This window comes from Pimephales promelas, chromosome 1 (genome assembly GCF_988280905.1).
Source record: "Pimephales promelas chromosome 1, fPimPro1.hap1.1, whole genome shotgun sequence".
In the NCBI taxonomy this organism is placed as follows: domain Eukaryota; kingdom Metazoa; phylum Chordata; class Actinopteri; order Cypriniformes; family Leuciscidae; genus Pimephales; species Pimephales promelas.
Window position 1 is genome coordinate 22,958,453 of NC_142769.1, and position 25,570 is coordinate 22,984,022.

The 25,570-nt window shown below is 38.3% G+C and overlaps 1 protein-coding gene across 6 annotated transcripts in view; it reads right to left on the bottom strand.

Moving 5' to 3' along the window:
* Positions 1 to 25,570, bottom strand: part of b4galnt4b (beta-1,4-N-acetyl-galactosaminyltransferase 4b) — a 99,668-nt gene that overhangs the window by 47,239 nt on the left and 26,859 nt on the right. For all 6 annotated transcript variants that reach the window (XR_016155443.1, XR_016155449.1, XM_089129344.1 and 3 more), the window contains 2 exons: positions 21,541 to 21,653; positions 4,426 to 4,524 (listed from right to left, as the gene is read on the bottom strand). Coding sequence is in view for 4 of the 6 variants with exons in the window: in XM_089129344.1 (XP_088985470.1) it covers positions 4,426 to 4,524; positions 21,541 to 21,653 (212 nt within the window). In the remaining 2 variants the exon portion in view is untranslated. The remainder of the gene's footprint in view (positions 1 to 4,425; positions 4,525 to 21,540; positions 21,654 to 25,570) is intronic.

Below are 25,570 nucleotides of genomic sequence, written 5' to 3' on the forward strand. Positions count from 1 at the left end.
TACATTAGCCTGCAACCTGTCTTTTGAAAAGCATATTTCATATGTTACAAAAACAGCCCTTTTTCACCTTAGAAACATCGCTAAGCTACATAACATGCTATCTGTCTCTGATGCAGAAAAGTTAGTTCATGCATTCATGACCTCGAGACTAGATTACTGTAATGCTTTATTAGCTGGTTGTCCTGCATCCTCAATAAGAAAGCTACAGTTAGTCCAAAACGCAGCCGCTAGAGTTCTTACTAGATCAAGGAAATATGATCATATAACACAGATTCTATCATCACTTCATTGGTTACCTATAAAGTTCCATATTAATTACAAGGTATTGCTTTTGACTTATAAAGGTCTAAATGGTTTAGCTCCAGTCTATTTAACGGCCTTCTATTGCCCTACAACCCATCGCGCTCTTTAAGATTACTAAATTCGAGGCTTCTGGTCATTCCTAAGATATCCAGATCCACCAAAGGAGGGAGAGCATTTTCACATTTAGCTCCGAAGCTCTGGAATAGCCTTCCTGATATTGTTCGTTGCTCAGACTCGCTCTCCCAGTTTAAAGCTAGACTAAAGACGCATTTATTTAGCCAGGCATTCATATAAATTTTTTACAGTTACTATAAATTTGGCCTCTAGTTCATAAACGCCAGAGGAGAACTGGCCCACGACTGAGCCTGGGTTCTCCCAAGGTTTTTTTTTTTCTCCATTGGGTCATCTGATGGAGTTTTAGGACACCATCGGGTCACTTGATGGAGTTTTCCGGTTCCTTGTCACTGTTGCCTTTGGCTTGCTCAGTTGGGGATATTCAAATTAAATGACCCATCATTGATCAGCTCTACCAAACTTGATTGTCTTTTTTTCCATGAATAAACAAACACTGTTAAGTTGTCTCTTGATTGATATTGTGAAGCAGCTTTGATACAATCTGTATTGTGAAAAGCGCTATATAAATATATTTGACTTGACTTGACTTGACTTGACCATGCTAATGAAAAACGCTACAAGCTTAAAATGTTCCAATTTATTGAAGTAACAAGTAGTATCTAAATACACACTAAACAAACAAAAACAAAAATAGAGAAAATAAAAGTACTGCTGTGTCAAAATGTTAAAAAAAAACAAGAGAAATCAATTTGGCAAGACAGGTCTATTTAAAAACATTAAAATAGACATAACATAGGCTACTGTGTTTGATATGGGATTAAAATGATGGGCAGTCTATGAGATACAAAAAAGATTAATTATATCAATATTCCTTGTTCCGATCAAAGCATGTGAGCGAAGAGCGAAGATCTGAAGATCCCTCACGCGCTCAACCCTGCTCCGACTAAAGGTTTTTTTTAGTCGACTATTAGTTGTTTTAGTGGATTAGTAAGCCATTAGTGGACATATCGCCCCTTTATATTGATTTAAAGTCCCTGTAAAGGCAACTCTACAAAAAAGTTCTAAACACATTATAAATGTTACATATGTATTGCTAAAACATATTACAAAGTCTGTGAACTGTGAAGTACTGAAATGTGGAGTTAGACCGTTAAACAGTTTTTCACACTGAAAAAAATGATTTTTGCTGCTTGTTCAAATCGCTTAATTAAAATTAGCTTAAGCAACATAATTGCTTTACATTTTGTCCAAACTTAATTTGATTGTGTCCAATCTGCTTAAATATATGTACAATTTAAGTTTACTTAATCCGTTTGTGTTGGATAACATGAATGATTTGTGTTGCATTAACTGAAATTGGGCGGTGCATGTTAATTCCCAGCATGCTTTGCATATGTCTGAATTATGAGAGAATAAATGTTGAAATGAAGTGTTATTTTATATGTTTTTGAGAAAATAAGAAAAGGTTAGTGTGTAATTGTGTTTAATGTTCAACTACATTGGAATTATTAGAATCATTTAAATTACAGTTGGTTACCATTGTGGAGAAGAGTGGATGATTTGGTTAGGCTGTGGACCGATTCAACTATGTTTGTAGTAACTGCTTTTTGCTGATGGTGTATGTATACCTTAGCATTCAGTATGCCACCAAGTACTATTGGTAGCTAACTGCAGGCTATAGACTAGATATTGAGATGTGTAACAAATACATTCAATCTTAATTGGATAAATGAATATATGAATTTGAATACCTGAAACAGCCAATCAGGGAGCCTTTTAAAATCACTTTGAGACTACTTAATTGGATAACTTAAAATGACTTAATTCCATGACATTGAAGATACATGAATAAATTATGTTTGTGTAACTTAATTGGTTCATGTGGGACCGATGTACACTATCAAATCATGTCAATCCAACAGACTTTTTTTTTCAGTGCACCATTGCAATTTTATGGATTAATTAGGCGGGGCTAAAACAGGGCTCGATGACGCACTGGAGCCCATGAGCTGCTGGACACCCCCCATTTGATGACGCACAGAGTCTGATCTCCCCCTCTCCACACACACTCCCTGAGCAGCACATTCGCATTCACCGCTCAATCGCGAGTGACTGTCAGTACTATTAATTACTACAGCTGAGCCTACAGTTTTCTAGCTAGTTATGCCTTCGACATGGACATGCATGGGCTACTACCTGGATGCGATCATGTACAAAACAGATCGGTATCTTCATTTAAATTCCCCTAAAAACGATCACATCAAGAAGAGGTTTTTAGAGAGCCAACCTTGTTGATGAAAAGCTGAGGATCACCCCCAACACCCGCCTCTGTAGTGATCATTTTACACTGGATCGTTTTATAAACTTTCCTCAGAGACAACTGGGATTCACTGATAATCCGCTGTTACTGGTGAACGGGGCCGCTGTTAACAGCTTTCCCGCTAGTGGGCGTGGTTTCAGCGCAGCCAGCGGACACGCCCCCAGCGTTTGAGAGCAGAGAATCTGCTCATTTTTTCATGATTTTGATAGCTTATTTTATGTACTTGCCGGCTTTTGTTATCATTCAAATTTGGCTGGGTGGCTAATAACACATTTTTCTGTGGTATGATAGACTCAGAACACATACTTAATTTTGACTTTACAGGGACTTTAATAAATTAAATAGGCTATACAGGATAATGATAAAGCCGCACTCAAGCGCACGAGCCGGCAAAAGTGAATGTGTAAAAAATAGCAAGGAGGCAATTATTTTTTTATTGATAAACTGATGTTTTCTGCGTCGCTGCAAAGATGAAGATGCGATGCAGACTCACCATGAACGAATAAAGATATAAAGGCATAAACAGGAAAAGATCCTCCCGTTGGCCAACAGGAGGAACTTTTCCCCACACTTTGAGCGGCGACTACCATCCGTAGTTAGGGGGCCCCTAGTGGCGGCGGGGACCTAAGCAGCCGTTTAGTTCGCTTATAGGGAGAGCCGGCTCTGTCTCTCCTGCCGTGCACGTGGCCACGAGCTACACAGTTTTGAACATACGTATTCACGCAGCCTTTCGGAAAACCGGGACATTCAATGTCTCGGGAGGGTGCTTAAATTTCCCGGGATGTTGTTAAAAAGAAGGACAATCCCGGTAAAACCGGGACAGGTGGCAACCCTATGTCTGCGGCACGTGTGACACTAAGCCACTGGCAGACGCAGTGCGATGACATCACAAGGATCACCGAAGCATTTGCATTTAAAGATGCATACACGCTAACCTCATGTTTTTCCTTCCATTCAAAAATGGTAATTTACAACATGATATAATACATGATCTGAAACTTAACAGATAAATTCTGGCGACACCTGAGACTTATATTACGTCTTGTAAAAAGGGACATAGTAGATCTTCTTTAAAGCTTGACATTCAGGTATTTGTGGGTGTCAAAATCATTGATATATAAAACATTTTTATGAACATATTTATGATGATTATAGTCAGATGGGTTATAGTTCTTGATTGTTTTTATGGTTAGGATATTTTAATGTAATATATATAATCCATTTTATACGTTTTATTGGGGTTTATCTGAGAATTGAATTGTTATTTATTCTGTATTACGCTGCCGGACCTGGGAAACGAATTTCGTTCCTTCATGTCTAACATGTTTGAATGACAATAAAGTAAACTAACTAACAAGATAGTAGGGCTAAGTTAAGCAGCTAAGCAAGAACTGGCTGGTTCATCATCAATACACTGCCTGTTGTTCTCTCGTCTTTTCAGCCACCTGTTCATGTAATTTTAGCATGATTCCTGGCGGGATGCAGAGCTATGGGAGGATGAGCCTCCCTAAGGAAATCACAGAGAGAGAGAGAGAGAGAGAGAGAGAGAGAGAGAGAGAGAGAGAGAGAGAGAGAGAGAGAGAGAGAGAGAGAGAGAGAGAGAGAGAGAGAGAGAGAGAGAGAGAGAGAGAGAGAGAGAGAGAGCGATTCACAGCTACATTGCACACTGAAAGTGTGGTTTTGAGTATTATCCTACACATTTCTAACACTATAAAATGATGTTTTACCTCTGGTTTCCATGGCAACCTGAGGAACTTCTGGGCAAGGAGTCTGTCCATCTCAGCATTTGCATGACTCTCCTGAGCAGATTCATCGAGCTCTTCCCCCTGAAACAGCAGTAACAAAGTGTGCTTAGTGACCTTACATAAAGAGTTGGCTCATAGACATTTTCAAGCAACACAAACACAATTATCGCCTGTGCTATACTTTTATTCATATAATGCCAAAAAACACTATTTAGGGCAGGTTAAATCAAGAAATTAAAGATTGATTCGTTTTTCCTCAATAAACCAACAAGATGACATTGAATTAGACTGATGTCCAATTGTATACATGTTTCTTTGAAGGTACACTATCCAACATTTATATAATAAGGAGTTGCATCATGAATCTATCTTCCAAACAGCGTTTTTGAATCACTAAGGTAACGCCTAATAAGTAGAAGTGTAACAATATATTGTGTCACAATATATTGCAATACAAAAATGCAACCATACGTATCGTGGATAGTGACAATATGTATTGTGTATAGTTCTCCCAAAATAAAAATTAATGTGTGAGAAAAAAAATATTTCAGAGTTTTAGTATCAGTCCTTCATTAAACTGCTATATATAATGTTGAATATAATGTATAATAATGCAATTAGGCAAAATTGCTTGGTCCTGATAATGCCAGATGTCTTGCATTACCAGTAAAACGTGGCCTACCTTATTTTAAATACATCTAGTCAGCGCACGAGTGTAAGAATATTTGTCTAAAATAATTATATATTTTCAGCTTCAGAATCATGAATATTTTTTATTCTGGTGTCACTATTGTCCCATGCATTGGGTTACCAGCACCAAGTTCAAGCCTATTCATTTACACCCACAATGTAATACAAATTCTAGCATTTTAATCAACAGTACATTTTTTGTTAACCTTTTATCATATGTCTAGTATCGTAATAATATCGTATCGTGAGTCCAGTATAATGGTATTGAATAGGGAGATGAGGGTATTGTTACACCCCTAATAATAAGTGTTTATATTCAGACTATTTTAGAACGTGTGGGACGACAACCACTGCAGAGTAGCCCAGTACCTGCATGACTCGTCATATACATAAACAGAAAAAAGTAGCTCCGGCGTATGTAGTTTTTGTTTATTAACTGCTAGACCGCCAAAAGTTGTGATCACAATTTTTGTAAAGACTAAATAATGTGTCATTGGAAAATGTCCGTTTGGAGAACAATTTATTCAGTGTAAAAATATTATTTATTCAATTTTTAATTGTGTTCTGACTGCAAATCTAAAACTGCTTTAGTGCATGAACCTTCATTTAATATAATTTACAATTATTCATTTATCAGTTGATTTTATCCAAAGGAACATGTAAATGAGGAATATCATAAGCATTGAAAGTGGGCCACAGAGGGAAAAATATATAATTGTAAATAAAAGATGATGTGGCCGCTTTAAATAATCCTCCACATAGAACAGTGAATTAGTCCCTATCAAAACAATGACTGAGTGGAGCAGTCAAGATGAAGAAGATGAAGAACTTCTCTAGAAATTACACAAAATGTTTCCATCCAGGTGAGAGCCACAACAAATCACATTTAAAATGACTGGAAGAGTTCCAGACCCAATAACAAGCACACGTTTTCTTTAGAAGCCCAGTCTGTGAAACTGTGATATAAAGTGCTGAAAGAAGAAAAAGCACTTAAGCTCCTGTTTTTTCCTGTGTCATGATGAGTGGGTTGGGGTTAATGAATTGTACTACCAAAACTGCAAGTTCATTGATGACTATAAAAAGGTTTGATTAATTAAATTGTTGGAATGGGAACACTTTGACACAGGTGTGTGTGTGTGTTCTAGTGTTACACTTTACAAACATAAAATGCACACAAAAAAAGATGGAGATAGGAGTAACATAAATGGTAACATTTATTTGACAGTTCTCTATTAAAAATCCAGAGCTCAGACATTTGAACAGCAACAGCAAAGCAAAGTGAGATCACACTATAGAAATCCAGAGAAAAGAGCCTGTATTCATCTGTATGCTGTGAACAAGATGGTGCACCTCATACTCCTCCATAGTCTGATGAACAATCAAAGAGGGAGACAGAGAAAGAGAGAGAAAAAAAGAAAATCCTTCAGAAATCAGGTGTGCTGCTTAATATTTTTTGTGGAAACTGTGATACATCTGATGATTCAAAACTTGAATAGAATATACATTTTAACATTGTCTTTACCACCACTGGTTATTTGACTACACTAGAGGTGCTGTATGTTTTTCATTAAGAAAATAAAAAAAAACAACTCATGAGAGTCATTTATTCAGTAATAGGTCTTCAGACGTCACACTGTCTGTTTTGTGCTGTATATATCAGTGTAGTTATTTTAGTTCAGTATTTTGTCTGCATTGCCCTCATGATAAATTAAAGTCACTTTCAGCTAAACAAAAGCACATAAAAGCACATCTATCCCAATTAAGCTATATGTGCCCCTGTTGTGCAGTCCAGAAGGAAGGCTTCATCCCGGCTAATGGTGTCCAAGCAATCAGCCTTCCAGCTGTAATGCAAGCCTAATGTTAACCACTGCTGTCTAAGTGTTTGGTGGATCTGACCCAAACATGAGACCGAGGGCAGGACTCGTAAATAAGTGAGATCTGGATCTCCTCTCCGCTCTCTGACAAGACAGCAATGTTAACCAGATGGCTCCCACCTACACCCTGGAAGCAGAACCCATAATTATCAGCAAGGTTAATGAATTCTTCATATTTACATTAGAGGGGAAGAAGAGATGAGGCTTATTTATTGCAAGCTTTGACAGACGATATGGAGAGTTAGGGTTATCATTATCTTATTTATTTATTAATTTATTTTTACGTCAAATCTTTTTATTGGTGTTTTGTGTGACAATGCAGAATGGTACATTGGTGACAGGTAAACAACAACATATTGTCCCATTATTTACTCCACAAATGGACAAGAAACAGTGAACACAAATATTATGCAGGAAACAGATATCAGATCGGCTATCCAGATACAGAGGCTACTTAATGTGAACAAATATAAACACACCATGTCCTGATTGGCTAATGATCCGCTTGATCGGATCACGGTGATCGCATGTTAATGCCAATTGTAAACGCAGTCATAGTTAACAAATATTATTTGTTGTCAGTTACCGGTGAGCTCGGTTGACCAGTTCAAAAAGGGATCCCAAGTCTTATGGAACAGCGTGTAAAGGCAAAAGGCCGTAACTTTGTTTTTGGTCAAAAATTAATTATTGATATTTTTGGGACATTCAAGACCCCCTTTATCATATGGATATGTATCTTGAGTCAATTCCTTTTTTTGTTTTTTGTTTTTTAGAAAATATTGGGTTATCTTAACAGTAACTTCCAAAAGTGTTCTGACTTTATTTTACTGTCCATTAAAATTGGAATTACGGTGTAGCCTGTGTTTTTTGTACAGCTGCCATCAGTCCCTGTAACTTCTGATGTTTGCAGAACTTTCTCCTGCACAAACACAGTCAGAACATTTAGTATGGTCTGCATTTCTAAGGGGGGCGTGCCTCATTTTGAGAGGGCTCTCAGAGAAGTAATGGTCCCTACAGCATATATATATATATATATATATATATATATATATATATATATATATATATATATACACATATATATATATATATATATATATATATATATATATATATATATATATATATATATATATATATATATATATATATATATATATATATATATGTATATATAAGCTCTATACCCTTTCTAATGTATATATATATATATATATATATATATATATATATATATATACACATTAGGGCTCATATTAGGACCAATACACTGTTTCCCCAACAACACAAGGCAAATGCACTTCCACATAACAAGAGGAAATGTGCTGAAGTCTGTTTGTTTATTATTGCTGCAAAGCAAGTTAGTTATTGGAACAAGTTATTTAGCGAAACGCTAGAGACCTTACTACCAAGTGATAGTGTTCGATAGTGGGCGAGACGTTGTTCAACTCTTTGTGAGGCGAGATTAGATTGTGGCTGAGGCGTCAAACCACAGGTTCGGAGGTAAGTCAACTGAGTATAATATTTTCAGGTGTCAAGGACACACACAATTTAACTTAAGACAGGTGAAAAAATCTAAAACACATCGGTAGTACTTCCTCCTCCTCCATTAATTAACATCAAATCATCCATCATGTTTGAGTTGAGCAGATGACTTAAGGGACCTGTTTTGATGAAGGGCTAAATGGTCAATAAGGACTTTGTTGCAAGGCATAACAGAACTTAAGGGAACTCTTAGTAATTAAGGGAAGTACTGTACTTAAAGGCAGGGTAGGGAGTAGGTTTCTAAAACACTTTTTAGCAAATTTGTTTAAACTGTCTTTAAATGTATTATATACCAATACATATCTAAAATGTAAGTACTCTGAAAAGGAGAGTGTAAAAATCGAGTGTCTGTAGTCAGGGGCGCAACTACCCAGTTTCAGAGGGGTATGCAGCAACAATTTTAGCGCCCCCCCCCCCCCCCCCCAATAAAAAAAAAGGAAAAATAAATGTAATGTAAGTGTGCTGTGTAGTAAGAAAGGAAGAAATGAGAGCTAACAGAAAAAAATAAGTGCAAAATTGTTGTTTATTAACACAATTAAACTATAGCTACTCCACCTTGATGAACCCCCCTAAGAAAACTATAAGCTCCATTGGAACAGCAATACCAGTGTTTCTCACAGGATTTTAGGTAAAACTGTGGTAGGTGGACCTCTATTTCTCTAGGGGGGTTCGGGGGCATGCTCCCCCGTAAGAAAATTTTGTGTTCTGTAATGTTAAATTCAGCAGTCTGGTGCACTTTGAGAGTTCAAAATTGAAAGCTCCAACCCATATTCAGGGTGCAAATTAAACAGAGAAAAATTTGAACCTCTTTTAGTTAGTGTCTGTCTACATTACACTACTACATTAAAATAGTTATAATATTAATCCCATGATAGTAATAGCCATAAAGGCTATTGTAAAACAAATACACAGAAAAATAAAGGAAACTTTCATAATTAGTTTTGCACTAATTTCTGTACTTGAAAGATATAAGCTCATAATGACATGTTTCATGGGCCAGTGTGTCAGAAAAAAAAAACTAAAGCTGACTTTTTTTGACCAATGCATTACACCAGCACAACGCCGCCAATTAAGCAAAAAACAAACAACAAACAAATGGGCCGCCGATGTATGAGTTTTGTGGGCCGTTAAGACAAATAAATTAAAAAAGGATGAAATGTATTGGCTGAAAAGCACGTCGGCCCAGCGGGAATCTCCCGGTAGTCCCGATGGCCACAGAGATATATAGCCTACATGCCTATGTCACATTTTAAATCCTACCTGTTGGCTTTCAGCAATGCATGCAGTTATTTAGCTGCTGTTGCATCAATTGACATGCCATCTCCTTTTCTCTCTTTCTTTTTCTATTTTTAGCCCCACAGCATTTTGTTTTATCCATCTTTTTCGACGACAACTCACTACTTGTACCTGCTCGCTCAGCGCTCACGGCGCCCCCGCCCGCTCGCGATATTACCTGCCCCCCTTCTCCATGAGGGCGCCTACTCTAGCCTGGCTGTTAGTCCTCTAAAATTTTATATAACATTGAAGGAGTGCAGAAATGATTTAGAAACGCACAACGGCAGCTACATATAGAAATACAATATAGCCAATATATAATTTTTTTTTTTTTTTTTACCATCGCTTTGGCGCCCCCCATTGTGCTGCGCCCCTATGCGCCGCATATAGCGCATACCCACTTTTTGCGCCACTGTCTGTAGTCCTCTCAGGGCTTCAATAAACACAGATACTCTTTTCATTCGGAACAAATGCAATGATTGGCTGGGTGACTGTCACTCTCCCTCGCTACCATGGCTACCACCCCCTGCTGCAACAGGAGGTGCCCACATTCACACACCAGGTTGACTTGCTCATTTCGGAAGATGATAGCCACGTACCAGCTGGAAGTTAGGAAGTCTCAAAATTATGGCAGAGAAAAAGCAGTAAAAATTCCCAGTACCACCTGTACCCATATACAGTCAGCACAGGCAAACAAGGCAAAAAAAGGTGATGTCACTCCATGCACTGCGCTGGTCTTCCAGCTGAGCGGTCGGCATCACATGTTCATGTGTTTTGGAGGCGTGGCTTTGGAAGGAGTCCAGAGTTTTCTCTGTTGGATACTTTCGAAATCCATCAGTTTTCTGCTACTTTCTCAAACTTTCCTAGCCTGCCTTTAATGACAGCTTAAGGGTACCCTTAACCTTCAAACTAAGGGTTTTCTTAATTGAAAGGCTCACTGAAATCAAATGTTTAGTTTTGTTTAGCTTTTAGTATGTATATGTTAGCCGTAAGGTTATGAATGAGCTGGTGTGTTCCAAAAAAATGACAAAATATGTACTGAAACGCAAGTGTCAAAGCGCAAAGCGCAAGTAACTTTGTGGGCGGTTCCCGGCGCTGTTGCTATTTTCCCGGCCACTATTGGGCAAACAGGTCTGATCCTTTAGTAGCCTACGAGTACAATTAGCCTTAAAAAATTGGTAATAAGGTTTTTTCATCTTCATGTAAACCACAATGATTTTCCTCATGTGTTAATATTTTTCCTTGTTATAATGTATGATTAGCAAAAATAAAAAACTGCTGCATCTGTGTTGATGAGAGAATCAAAGTGTATGCGCATTATGCACCCACTTATGGCCAAGCATACGCGCTTAAAATAGCATTATGAACAACGCGCAACGCGCCACTGACTTTAGACCAGTTTTTTTTCTGATCAGTGGCGCAATTGTTTTCTGGAAGTGTAAAATAGCACCAGAGAATGTTTGCGCCCAAACACGCCTCCTTTTTGCGCCGATCCGCCCAGGGAGCGCAAGACTTCATTTCCTAGTTTACCGACGTGTGTCTTTTGAGGGAAAAATCCCGCTTTGCGCGCGTGCAAAATAGGAATGACACATGCGTTTGTGTATAAAGTCATGGTAACACTTTAGAATACGGTTCCTTCGTTAATGAATAACTACACAAGAACTAATGAGTAACACAATATTAACAATCTAGTAACTATTATTAACTAACAAGAAACTCTGATTAACGAACTAGTAAGTAATAGCGCACAGACGAAAGTGGTAGTTCACTATTAAGTAATCAATAACTACTATTTTTTTAATACTTCCCAGAGAACTACTGAAAAAGTTTATTAACAATCTAGTAACTACTATTAACTAAAATAAATTCTTATTAACGAATTAGTAAGTAATAGCTCACAGATGAAAGTGTTACTAGATACTTCTGTGGGAGTTACTAATTATTTGGATTCGTATTATAAAGTGAAGATCATTGGAACTAACTAGTAATTACTCAAGTGTTACTAAAGACATTTTCTAAAAGTATACTAAAGTTCACCAAAAATCTCAAACGGTTGCACAAATCATGACTAGATCATGTAGTAACACTTGAGTAATTACTAGTTAGTTCCAATGATCTTCACTTTATAATACGGATCCAAATAATTAGTAAGTAATAGCTCACAGATGAAAGTGTTAATAGATACTTCTGTGGGAGTTACTAATTATTTGGATCTGTATTATAAAGTGAAGATCATTGGAACTAACTAGTAATTACTCAAGTGTTACTACATGATCTAGTCATGATTTGTGCAACCGTTTGAGATTTTTGGTGAACTTTAGTATACTTTTAGAAAATGTCTTTAGTAACACTTGAGTAATTACTAGTTAGTTCCAATGATCTTCACTTTATAATACGAATCCAAATAATTAGTAATTCCCACAGAAGTATCTAGTAACACTTTCATCTGTGAGCTATTACTTACTAATTCGTTAATAAGAATTTATTTTAGTTAATAGTTACTAGATTGTTAATAAACTTTTTCAGTAGTTCTCTGGGAAGTATTAAAAAAATAGTAGTTATTGATTACTTAATAGTGAACTACCACTTTCGTCTGTGCGCTATTACTTACTAGTTCGTTAATCAGAGTTTCTTGTTAGTTAATAATAGTTACTAGATTGTTAATATTGTGTTACTCATTAGTTCTTGTGTAGTTATTCATTAACGAAGGAACCGTATTCTAAAGTGTTACCAAAGTCATTTGCGCCAGGTGCAAGATAGAGCCCATAGTCTCCCACTTCCGCTAAAATGGATCACAGATTTTTATGACATCCCTGTCCAATCTTCTGTCCAATCAAATGCTCTCTAGAATCTAAAGCCCCTATGCTATAAATACAACCTGGCCAAAGAGACTGTTGACATGTCACGGAAAAATATGGGTTGGAGACGTGAGTTCTCAAACACGCAAATTGTATTCCGTTTTACAACTGTAAGTTGGTTAAGAATGAAACTCGCCAATGTTCGCCAACGTCCAGTCGCTTGAGAACAAAATAGATGACCTTAGGGTCAAGATAAGATTCCAGCGGGATATTAGGGACTGCAACATCCTCTGCTTCACCGAAACCTGGCTGACCTCGGCGGTACCAGACACAGCTGTAATACCGTCTGATAACTTCAGATTTTTACGGATGGACAGGACAGCTGAGGCTGGTAAAATCAGGGGTAGCGGGAAATGTTTCATGATGAACTGCAAATGGTGTAACTCAAGAAACATCATCGCTCTGTCGCATTCCTGCTCACCTCATTTGCAGCATTTAATGATCATAAGAGCTACCCTTTCTATCTACCTCGGTTCACGTCGGTCATTACAACGGCAATTATATCCCACCTCAGGCGGGCACGGATAAAGCCCTGTCTAAGCTATATGATGTGCTCAGTGTGTGTTTAAACAGTCATCCGGATGCTGCCATCATTGTGACTGGAGCTTTTGATAGGGCAAAACTCAGACAGGTAATGCCAAACTTTTACCAACATATCTCCTGTTCAACCAGAGGGAAGAACACACTGGATCACAGCTATTCTCAATTCAGCAATGGTTATAAAGCTAACTTGCTACCGGCTTTTGGGAAGTCTGATCATGCCGCTATCTTTCTCATACTGGAATATAAACAAATGCACGTGCTGGTAGCTTTTGAGGGGCGGGATGTGAAACATTGGTCTGCCCAATCAGAACCCATGCTACAGGACATGCTCGATAACGTGGACTGGTGAATGTTCGCGGCTAGTTCTGGTGACGTTAATGAGTTTGCGGATGCAGCTATCAGCTTTGTTGGCACTCTGTTTGAGGAAGTAACACAAACCATCACAATAAAACTTTCTCTAACCAGAAACCATGGGTTGATAAGACGACCAAAGCAGCAGTGAAGGCGCGAACAGCTGCGTACAATGCGGGACTTGTGTTGGGAGATATGAACGATTCATATCCATTTTCAGTCCGTTTTTTGTTCTTAGCCAACTTACCTAGAAGTCATGTTTAGCTGAAATAATATATTAGTAAGAATACTCATGACATTTTGAGATTAAATAGTTTAGTAAATGAGCTTAAGATGTATGGTAAACTAAAAGGTATGTGAGCGAGGGACAAACATATCTTTTCCATTAGCCCTCTTAATCGGAAGCCTTCATTATATTTTTTTCTGGCTGGGGACTGTACACATAGAGATGTTCATCCGCAAGAGACATTAGCTTTCAATTTGTGTTTTCCCTGCCATTAAACAGAGGACATAAAAGCAGACAAATCAATGATGGGAGCTTGAATAGACATGCTACAAAAGAGTCCACACTTGAGGATAATAGGAAGAGGATAAAGACTCACATTAGATAAACTAAAAAGAAAGATGGACATATAGCCTAATTGGTAAACTCTTTGAAAGCCCCTTTCTAATGTTCAGGGGGTAAAGTTTGTCCTACTTGTGAAAATTTCTGACAAACAATTATTTTAATAAAGCTGGGCAGACAGAAAAAATACAGAAAACACAAGATGAGAACAAGTCTGTCTGTAGTAAACAAACAAGACGTAAAACAGAGGTAATGGCAGATACACTACCGTTTAAAAGTTTAGGGTCAGTATTTTTTTTCAAGAAATGTATCATTGCAGGAAGGGGGCATTCAATTTGTCGAAAGTCAGAGAACAGTGCTGTTTTTTTTGTTTTACTTTCTCAAATAATCCTGAATATATATATATATATATATATATATATACAGTTTCCACACAAATATTTTTTTTTTGCTGTAAAGAGGACTCCTGAGTGAGATCCATTGAAACAAAGCAAGTTCAGAGTATTTGCAGTTAGCAAAGAGTCGTACATGGTAATCTAAGTATGATGGGCGCTTTCAAAACATGCTTCATGAAGCTTCAAAATCTTTATGAATCTTTTCTTTCGAATCAGTGGATCAGAGCACGTATCAAACTGCCAAACTTGTGTAATTTCGCTTTGTTCCGTCATAACTGTTTTAACATAAATTTTAATTGTTCACCGCTGTTGGAAAAATCTGTGAACCCATGAATCGTATCTGAGTCTGTTATCTGAGTCATCCAAGGAACAAACAAAACAAGCACTAAAAATGTTTAAAAGGAACACATATTACACACCTCCGAACCAATTGGCCCCCCAATCTGAACCCGAGCGGTGTTCTGTTATTGGACTTCTGTGGTAGTTACGGCTTGTCCATAATGAACACCATGTTCCAGCATAAGGGTGTCCATCAGTACACGTGGCACCAGGACACCCTAGGCCGGAGGTTGATGATAGACTTTGTGGTGGCTTCATCTGAACCCTGGCCATATGTCTTGGACACTTGGGGGAAGAGAGGAGCGGACCTGTCAACTGATCACCACCTGGTGGTGATTTGAATCCAATGGTGGGGGAGGAAGCTGGATTGACTCGGCAGACCCAAATGTACTGTGAGGGTCTGCTAGGAACGTTTGGCCGAGTCTCCTGTCAGAGAGATCTTCAACTCCGACCGGAACCTGAGGGAGGCTAGAGATATTGAGTCTGAGTGGACCATGTTCTCCACCTCCATTGTCGATGCGGCCGCTCAGACTGTGGCCTTAAGGTCTCTGGTGCCTGTCGAGGCGGCAATCCCTGAACCCAGTGGTGGACACCGGAAGTAAGGCATGCTGAAGAAGGAGTCCTATTGGGCCTGGTTGGCTTGTGGGACTCCTGAGCCAAGCGGAAGCTGTTGACCTCAACTGGGGATGGCATCGGACGGTGGAAGGAATACTTTGAGGATGGACTCGCCCATCAAACAAGCTGAAGTCACAGAGGTAGTCAAGACAACTCCTCGGTGGCAAGGCACCAGGGGTGGATGAGATCTGAATACCTCAGGTCTGTGGGTGTTGTGGGGCTATCTTGGCTGACACGCCTCTGCAGCATCATGTGGCGGTCGGGGAAAGTACCTTTGGGATGGCAGACCGGGGTGGTGGTCCCTATTTTTAATAATGGTGATAGGAGGGTGTGTTCCAACTACAGGGGGAACACACTTCTCAGCCTCCCCGGGAAAGTCTATACCAGGGTACTGGAGAGGAGAATACAGACGATAGTAGATCCTCAGATTGAGGAGGAACAGTGCGGTTTCTGTACAGGTCATGGAACACTGGACCAGCTCTATACCCTGTCCAGGGTACCTAAGGGTTCATGGGAGTTTGCCCAACCAATCCATATGGGCTTTGTCGATTTGGGCAAGGCAGTCGACTTTGTTCCTCACAGCGTCCTGTGGAGGGTGCTAGGGAGCTCAGGAGCTTGGTTCGCATTGCCGGCAGTAAGTCAGACTTGGTCCCGGTGCATGTTGGACTCCAGCAGTGCTGCCCTTTGACACCGGTTCTGTTCATACATTTTTATGAACAGAATTTCTAGGCGCAGCCACTGGCCAGAAGGTGTCAGGGATGGGGACCACACGATTTCATCTCTGCTCTTTGTGGATGATGTTGTCGTGCTGGCCCCTTCAGACCAGGACCTCCGGCATACACTGAGATGGTTTGCAGCCGAGTGTGAAGCGGCTGGGATGAGAATCAGGTACTCTAAATCCGAGTCAATGGTTCTCTGTCAAAAAAGGATGGCTTGCCCACTTCAGGTTGGTGGAGAGTTCCTGTCTCAAGTGGAGGAGTTCAAGTATCTTGGGGTCTTGTTCACGAGTGAGGGAAGGATGGAACAGGAGATTGACAGACGGATCGGTGCAGCTTCTGCAGAAATGGAGTCAATGTAGTGGTCTGTCGTGGTCCTCTTCCTTCTCCGGACCCCCAGACGCGAGACCACCGGGACAGGGACCACAGGGAAAGGGATCATCTCCCGACAACCTCCCCCACTGTGACCTCCACGGGTCCCGCGAAACTGGACCAACCGGGTCCCTTTAAAAAATTCCCTTCTCTCCCGCTTGGTGGCTGGGGAAGGGATATTGTAAAACATACCGCTGGATATCTTTTTGACGGAATCGTTCTGTCACGAACACACACAGGGGACAGAATATCCAATTGCAGTAGTTTATTAGTAGGGTAATCCAAATATCGTAGTCAGCCAGGCAAGGGTCAAAATCCAACAAAGCAGTCCAAAACAAAAACCAACTTGAAACAGACCTCCAAAGAATAATGTGACATACAACAACGACTCCGTACACATACTAACACAGACAGAGAATATATACACATATCTAACAAGACTAACACAGAACGTTTTCACTGTGATGTGCCTGAAGCCTGTATGGAACTAGTCCAATCTCGATTGGTGTTGCGTCAATCGTTACGCCACATGTGACGGTGATGCGGAAGCTATAAAAGGATGCCAGATCACAACACAATCAGCTTCTGATAGGTGGAAGCAAGTTGTTCTCAGGAGCGCAGGAAGTGTGGCCAATGGACGCGGCTTCTCAGAGAACGAGGGTTACAGTTGTAACCCGAGACGTTTCATCTCGAAAGGAATTTGTGCTGCATCGAGTATCAACACAATGGGGAACGAAATGCTCACTGCGCCACACTGACTAGTATCCGCCCTGTTGTGAAGCAATCTGGCACACTCAAGACTAGATAACTTGTAAACCCGGTGTAGAGGTTGATCCAGTCTATAATGTTTTACGAAGGTGTGTGGGGAGGCCCAGGCGTCATCACAGACCTCGTTGAGTGGGCTCTTATCAGGAGAGGCAAAGGGAAATTATGCGCCTCGTATGCTGAAGAAAAAGCCTCTACTATCCACAGTGACGAGAATAATGGTGTTATATTTTTCAGTAACGAGTAATCAAAAAAATCTTCTTTGCAGACTGTTTTCTACTTTGTGCCTCCAAACACACATAAACAAAAATTTATTTTCTGACCTGGAACACACAACTCAACCTGTCAGTCTTTCAGCGGTAGAGAAACAACAGACTCACAGTAGCACTTGAACTACTTGACTGATCCGAGTATAGCCCTGAGAAATGTCGCAGGAGGAGAGGCATTTCAAAACTTACCTAAGAGACTTGTAAACTCTTGTAAGGTGTTTGATCTAAAAATACTGATATATTTTTATAGAATATATAATGGTGCCTGAATTTTCACAGGAAATGTGAAAACTTTGAAAAACATTTGTAATTATAATGGTAAAAGAATATAAAATAACTGTAAGTAACCTTAGATTTTACATGCACAGTATGCACAGTGTATCAAAACGAGAAACAAATCATGTGACTGATTTTAATATTAAAATTGCAATGCACTGGATCATAGAAAATATTTTAACTAGGGATTCTGAGAGGTTTTTATGCCAAATATGAAACACATACTTGCTAGCTGTGGGTTAAGCAGAATACTACTTAGATGTTTTGATTTCATAAAGTGTCTTTACAACTAACATGCTTTGAATTGAGTGATGAAAATATACATTTTCTAAGCAAACATGTAGTAAGGAATCATTGCTTTGGGTCACCATTTTCATCTAAATGCTCACAATAATCAAGATCCTTGACCAAGAAGTATGACTAAAATGGAAGACAACTGAAAATTGCTGGTCTCGTAATGTCCGGGTTATGCCTTCATATCACCCTGGGGGAACAAAAGTTCAATGATATGATTTTCCACAGTAGAAACGATCATTCAGAATGGTGACGAGTAACACAGTGAGCCTTCTTCTGATGTTGTTCTGAAATAAAGCCCAAAGCCCATGGAAAAAAAAAAAAAAAAAAAAAAAAATATATATATATATATATATATATATATATATATATATATATATATATATATATATATTCTATTTAAGGTTATATCTGTTGAGACATCTCTCACACCCTAAAATTCTTCTTCAGGGCTTTGGCAAACTCCAAGACAGAATCTCGTGTTATTCCAGTGAGCGCAGCAAGGTCTGCTGTAGGAGCTTTTCAAAGTGGAATTTCTAAGCTTGTCAACAAAAGTTCCACCGAGCCTGTCTAGATCAAACTCTAACCCCTTATACGGCCAAAACGTGAAGAAAGGGGACTGCAAAGACCCATCAGGCACTGAGATTACCACCTGCAGGTCTGTAGAAACCAATTTAGGCTCCTCCTGTGTTATTCTCAAGCTGACTTTAACAAATATGCTAAACTTTTTTATGCACCAAGAACGAAATAACATTTTCAAAATGCTCCAAATTGCACAAAATACATGATAAGCAAATATAGTATAATAAAAATCACATTTGTTACAAATTCACATTTCTAACTAACAAATATGATTTAAAAATGACTTGAAGGTTTAAAAGAGCAAAGCAAGACTTATTTGTGGCCCCAGGCAGAGCAATACACAGCAAGGAGTGGGATTAATCATGGTTAGAAAATCAATCATGGGTGCAGAAGACTAGTAAAAATCAATGTGACAAATGTCCCTGATGGCATTCTTCAGGAGAGGATAGAACGTTATAAACTACAGGAAGACAAAAGGACCATAAAGGACTAGAATCAAAACATACAAATCCCCCCACAGACTAACACATTTATGTGCCCTTCATTCTGTCTAAACTTATCTCATTTTGAATGTGTCTCTTTTGAGGGTAAACAAATCATAAAAACCCAGTTCAATACTCAGGTTCAGCTGTCCCAGATATTTCCCACTGGCTTCTCCTTTGCTCCTCCCAAAATTAGTTTTGCAACTCTCTGTTGTGACTGTTGCTATCCCAGCCATGTTTTCTTCTGGAGCGAGCAGAGCAGCTAATGGTGACATCCAGATGGGCAGATTTAAATTCACCTACTGCTGCTGTGTGTACAAGATGCTTCATCCACATTTTTTCTCCTTGTAAGTCAGCCTAAATATCACTGAATTCAATTTTGTGATACAAAGTTATGCTTCAGTATGGCATTTTTGAAATTACTGTAGGCTAAAACTGTTAAATATTGACTTGCTGAAGCTTTGTTTCCATCCTCTGCCTAGCCTAACAAAGAACTGCATCAGTGAACATGGCAAGCACATGTAGTTAGTATGTCAAAGCTACAGGGACAGACAGTAAGCTGACAGCTAAGAGACTAAGCTAAAATCATGCTGCAGGATGGCACAAGTGTTGCTGGAAAACGATTTGAATAAACTGGGCATATATGCCACACAGAAAAAAAAAATACATAATTTATCATTTCCTGTGCCATAGTGGGGTTAAAGAAAAGGCTGAGTAGTACTTTTTTACTCCAGGGCTCATAAAATCCTCACCATGATTAAAATTATCTCAGTGCTGACAAAGATACACAGAGCTCTTAAATCAGGTTAGACCTCCACAGCCACTTCAAACCACTTTATTTATTCCTTCAAGAACATTTGTCTAAATCGTATGCTAGCACATACTGTTTGACAAACAATTAGAAACTCCAATCCATATGACTTCAAATATGAATGAGTGAGCTTTGTAAAGTTTAAAATGCTATTTACATCAGTTCATTATAATACATACTCGATATAACTCAAAACCAATTGTAAACCCTTACTTAATGAGCTGGGGGTTTTTTTTCCAATTGAAAAAAATGATGTAGCAAAGCAAAATCAAAGGGCTCATCCATTTTTAGAAAAACAAAAAACTAACCAGTAGTGGTTTGTTTGTCGCTTTTCATCAAAGCCACATTTGAGGGCCACAGTTAAATCAGAAATTAAATCCAATAGATACATTTTTCAGATTTAATATGACACTGTTACTTCAGCAAAAGAGTAAAGTTAAGTCAGGAGGTTTAGTCATTTTTAGTAGTAGTTTAAATTGCTTGTAATTCAGTCTTGATGTGCGGTAGTGGTGTTGTTTGATCTGCTCGCCATTGCTGTTTACAATACTGAGCCTCTCTAACCATTATAATAATATCAAGTGATTGGCATGGTAATGGGAATGGCAATGTTGTATGTTTTTTGGCCGATCTTTTATGCTGCACCATAGACTTTCATGCCAGAACTTTGTACAGCCTAAATATTTTTTTTTGTATTTTTGTAACATTTAGATTTCTCTGAACATTCTGAAACAAGCAGTAACATTTAAAGCTGTCAGACGAACGTACAATTAAAACATATAAGGAAAAAAAGTTCCATAATTTATGTATAAATAGCCTAATGTTTTTGTGCTGATGTTTTGAGAACATTATTAAAGACCAAACAACTTTGAACGAATGTTCTATTAATGTTACCTGAATAATGTTTGTTCATAATTTTGAAAAAACCTTTCCAAAATGTTAGCCAAAGTTCTGAGGATTTTCCCTGTTAGCTGGGGAGTAGCTGAAGTGCAGAGTGATTTTTTTAATCAAAATTATTGATCTTCTAAATGTGAAATTTGGAATTGTTTTAGAGCTCACTAGCTTCTGATTGCATGGGGACATAGAAAGAAATACAATGACCAAAACATAAATAAAAAATAAAAAATCTAAATGTATTGTGCTGGTATGAAAGAACTGTTATTTTTAATGAGACTCATCCCTTGAGCCAGTTACGTGCCTGGCTCCCCACAGGGCCACAGAGGGAGATAGAGGTTATATTATGCATGGATGTCAACAATCCACTGGCATGGAATTCGTAAAAGCTTTTTTTTTTTTATTGTGAGCAGAGCAAAATCCTGATGCGTAGATATACATAACACCCACTGAAAATCATGTTCAGCATAGCATACCAAACATTGCATACTGTTTAACTAACACATCAAAGCCAAGAGTAACTACTTTCACCTTACTACTTGAAAGTGAACAGAGTGTTGATTATGATATAAGATAATGGCTCACTCACCCCCCAGCCCTCCTCCTGACTGTCAGCAGCATCGTCATGCTCAAAGGGTATGAGAGATGAGGATAGGTGTTTCTTATGACTGGACCCTATCCCGTCTGCCTGCTTCTCCATATCTGTGGGAAGAAACACAATTAGTGAAATCTTCATTTACAAAACACAGTTATTAGAGAAATAAATTTACTTAATTAAAAAACACAAGTTTTAAGGAATTTAAAAAAGAAAATGAGAGAGAAAGCGTGACATGGAAAAGTATGAAAAACAGGTAAAATGATAGAGGTACTAAAGAAAAAGAAAGCAGAGGAAAATTGGGGGACTGGATGCCATTTTATCATCTAAGGAGCAGGGTTCTTCTCCCACAGCATCTGGCTCTAACAAGATATCAGGGTGGCAGATGGAAGACAGATAAAATATCCCTTTTTCCTAATTTCTTCCATTTAAAATCTTTTCATGTGACTAATGGGTGGTTTCAAAAGTTGAAGCCTGAAAGGTTGTCAGTGTTAGTGTTGATGGGGATGCTGCAAAGCCAAAGCAGCATGAATATGGAACATCAAGTCAATTGATTTCTTCTAACTGTCAGAAAAATGGAATATCTATCCATCCCACTTTTTATGCAGTGGTAGTGGAATGAAGGTCACAAAACTGAGATGATGATCAGAAGGTCTGTAGTTTGAGGGATGTTTGAGAGACAATTATGCAATGAATCTGTTATCTGTTGTTGTATTTAAGGATACACCTGAACAGACAGCATAGTTAACAAGACAAATAACTCCAATTGCTATCCCAATAAAAACATTAATTGCTGGTGAAAGAAGACCAATGTACTGTAGGTCTAATGATGACTATTTGCCCTGTCAATACAACCACCTGTATTTAGAGACAGCAGCATGTCTACTAGCCAGAATCACAATAATATTTTATATTTTCTCATTTTACTTTCATCAAAAAAGCATATAAAATCATTTTATATGCATCTGGGTCTTACTATTCAAAAATTCAATCTCTCTCAGAAGTGAACAAGGCTTTTTAAAAATATAGGCCTTTGCGACGAGAGTATCCATCTGCAAACAGAGTTCAGCTACAAACAGATATTTTAAAAAATCATTAAATCCTTCATGAGTGAGTGCATTACTCTTTGAATATTTAGGATGAAAATGAAATACATCAAATACAGCAGAGAGTGTAATGAAATCTTTTTTCAGACATTACAATCTTAAAATAGGCATGAATGGACAAGTTTCTAGCTACTATCTGCTATGTTTGAATTCTCAAGAACACTCTTAGCATTCAGAGAGGCATTGTCTTCTCCTGGAGAGCAGTTTTTAATCAAGGCAAACACATCCTGGGGAGAATCAGAACTGATGACTCTTTAAGAGGGCTCACCAGAATGTCACCTGCCCTACTCCTCCAAACATACTTCAGATTGTGATAAATTACATAAAAGAGAGAGAGTGAGACAGAGTCAGAGAGACTCTGAAGACTGACAGATGATTATAAAAGGCTTATGAAACTAATAAGAAACTGTTTTATGTGAGTAATGTATCTACAAAAACTGTGATTTTGTCAGGACCACTATCGTCAAAGATTGGCTCTATGGTTCCATTCTACAGAATACTCAGAAGCACAGAACCAACATAAATGTATTACAGATTTCATTAATGTTCTTAATGACAAAAATTTAATGTGACAACAAGAATCAAGATGACAGTTTGGTTTGAAGAGGAATATCAGAAGGCCAAGACCTGATTGTGGTCAAAAGAGAGGAGATGGGTTATTAGCTCCTGAGCAATGCGATAAAGCTGCTGATAATACTGAATAGACCTTATAGGGATGCTATGATAGGTGTCGTATTTCTAGATATGAATCGTTTGAGAGTCAACTGACTCGAGCATGACTGACATGACCTGTCAGAATTAAAGCTACTCTTGTGTTGACAAATATAGGCAAAAAAAGTTATTTAAACTTTCAGAAACATCATGTACCATGGTATTTACATGGTACTACAAAGTCTAAAAATATATTTTTTTTTTTCATCCAGCGCCACAGCAAAAGAACTGATATTTTACCTGGTTTTAGCTTGCAGTTTGAATCAAATGTGATCACAGAAAAAGACTATTTATCATAAAGTAAGATCAAGAAAACAAATCTTTCTGTTGATTTGTCATTGTGGGCTGAACACAAAAGCGCCATAAAGCAGAACCAGTTCATATGATTCATGAACAAAGGAGTCTTGTGAGCTGGTTCTTCTAATCACTAATTGATTCATTAGTGAAAACATTCAACTTAGGAATTACCCGACTGGATCAGTTTGATGAACAATTTACTGAATGAATCAATTAATCCATCAGAGCATTTGTATTAATATGAACTTAAGTCTATAAGTCATACAGTATGTACCGAGATGAAGCATGTTTTGTGTACTTAAAGGGTTGATGAACTGAGAAATCAAATTTTCATTGGGCTTTTGACATCTAAGAGGTCATCATATTATAAGAATATCCTGTATGTTTCAGAACTGAAAACGTCCTTGTTAGTCCAACAAAAGCTTTTATTGACACCAGACTCAGCAAACGACTAATTTTTTAAAAGTGGGGAACTATGACGTCAAAGAAGATCAACACTTACTTCCAAGTCTTCAATGGGAGACGCCCATAAAAACTGATCGTTTTTGAGGTGGGCTCAAAACTAGGGTAGAAAATAGCCTATTACTTATTTATTTTGATGTTTTTAATGTAAAAAAAAAAAAAAAAAAAAAAGTCATAAGTTGACCTCAGACAACAATATAAAAAAAAATTAAAAAGCCAGTTCATGACCCCTTTAAGGTTGTGTATTATCTCTTATCATCCAGTTTCATTCTTTCACTGTACACATTGTGAAATTAACAGGATGTACTTAACTCTTGTGCTTCTTTTGCAGCCATTTACATGGATACACAGATTTCCATCTCTTGCTCTAGCGTTAGTTTACTTTTACAAAAATGTGACGCTTTTAATGGTCTCACTACACAACCCCCACAAAAATCTGTCTCTTATGGTGTCACTCAGTGATGTGCCGAACTCACAGTGTTCCGACAGACGCTTCAGTACAGCAACACATTGTGCGATCGATTCTCCTTCTAGTTAACTGCGTTTATGACAGCGAAATCTTTCAGTGATGATGAGGGGTTTGGTGCATAATGTTCCTGGAGCATTGTTACAATGTCCTTGAATGAACTATCACCAGGCTTATTTGGCTGGATCAAGCTAAGGCTAAGCAGTAGATTATATGTCTTACTGCCCATTACACTGAGAAAACTTGGTACTAGAACATCATCTTTTATCCCGTTAGCTTTGAAAAAACAATCGAACCGCTCCGTATACTAGCTCAACTGCTCGACAGTTTCATCATATGGTCCGATTTGACCCACTAGACCCGCCATTTTGGTCTGTTTGTCAGTGTTCTTTACCACTCTTCTTGTACCGGTCTCTTTTCCCTCCCGTGCCATTTTGCGTCGTCTTTGCAGCTGCCGTTTCTTCCGCTGTTTGCACTGTGTTGCAGAATAATATATATATGAATGAATAATAGCCTATAAAGAACCTTTGTGCCAAAAGTTTTATCTGCTGAAGCTCGTCAGGCAAAACGTGAATCTGATCGACTCTGGACAAAAACGCGGATAAACATCGACAACATATTAGTAGCTACAACATATTAGTAAACACAAATAGCAAGGTGAACTACATGAAACATGAAATGAATACAAAAGAATGTTCCAGGATAACAAAAAGACGGTGCTTTAGGATGTGACTTATTTTATTTACCAGATCTACTGACTAACGTCGTCATCCCACTACTATCATTTGTTTATACACATTTCCAGACACGTTCAGTACAGTAATGTTACTTCATACGATCTTACTTTTACACTGAAATTGTTCACTAGTCTAGTTCGCTAACCGTTTTCGTTATCATATTATTCATTCACCTATGTTCACATTGCTGATTGTGAAAGATACACAAATAGTTGTGTACAAATGGCTTATATAACATCAGCTAA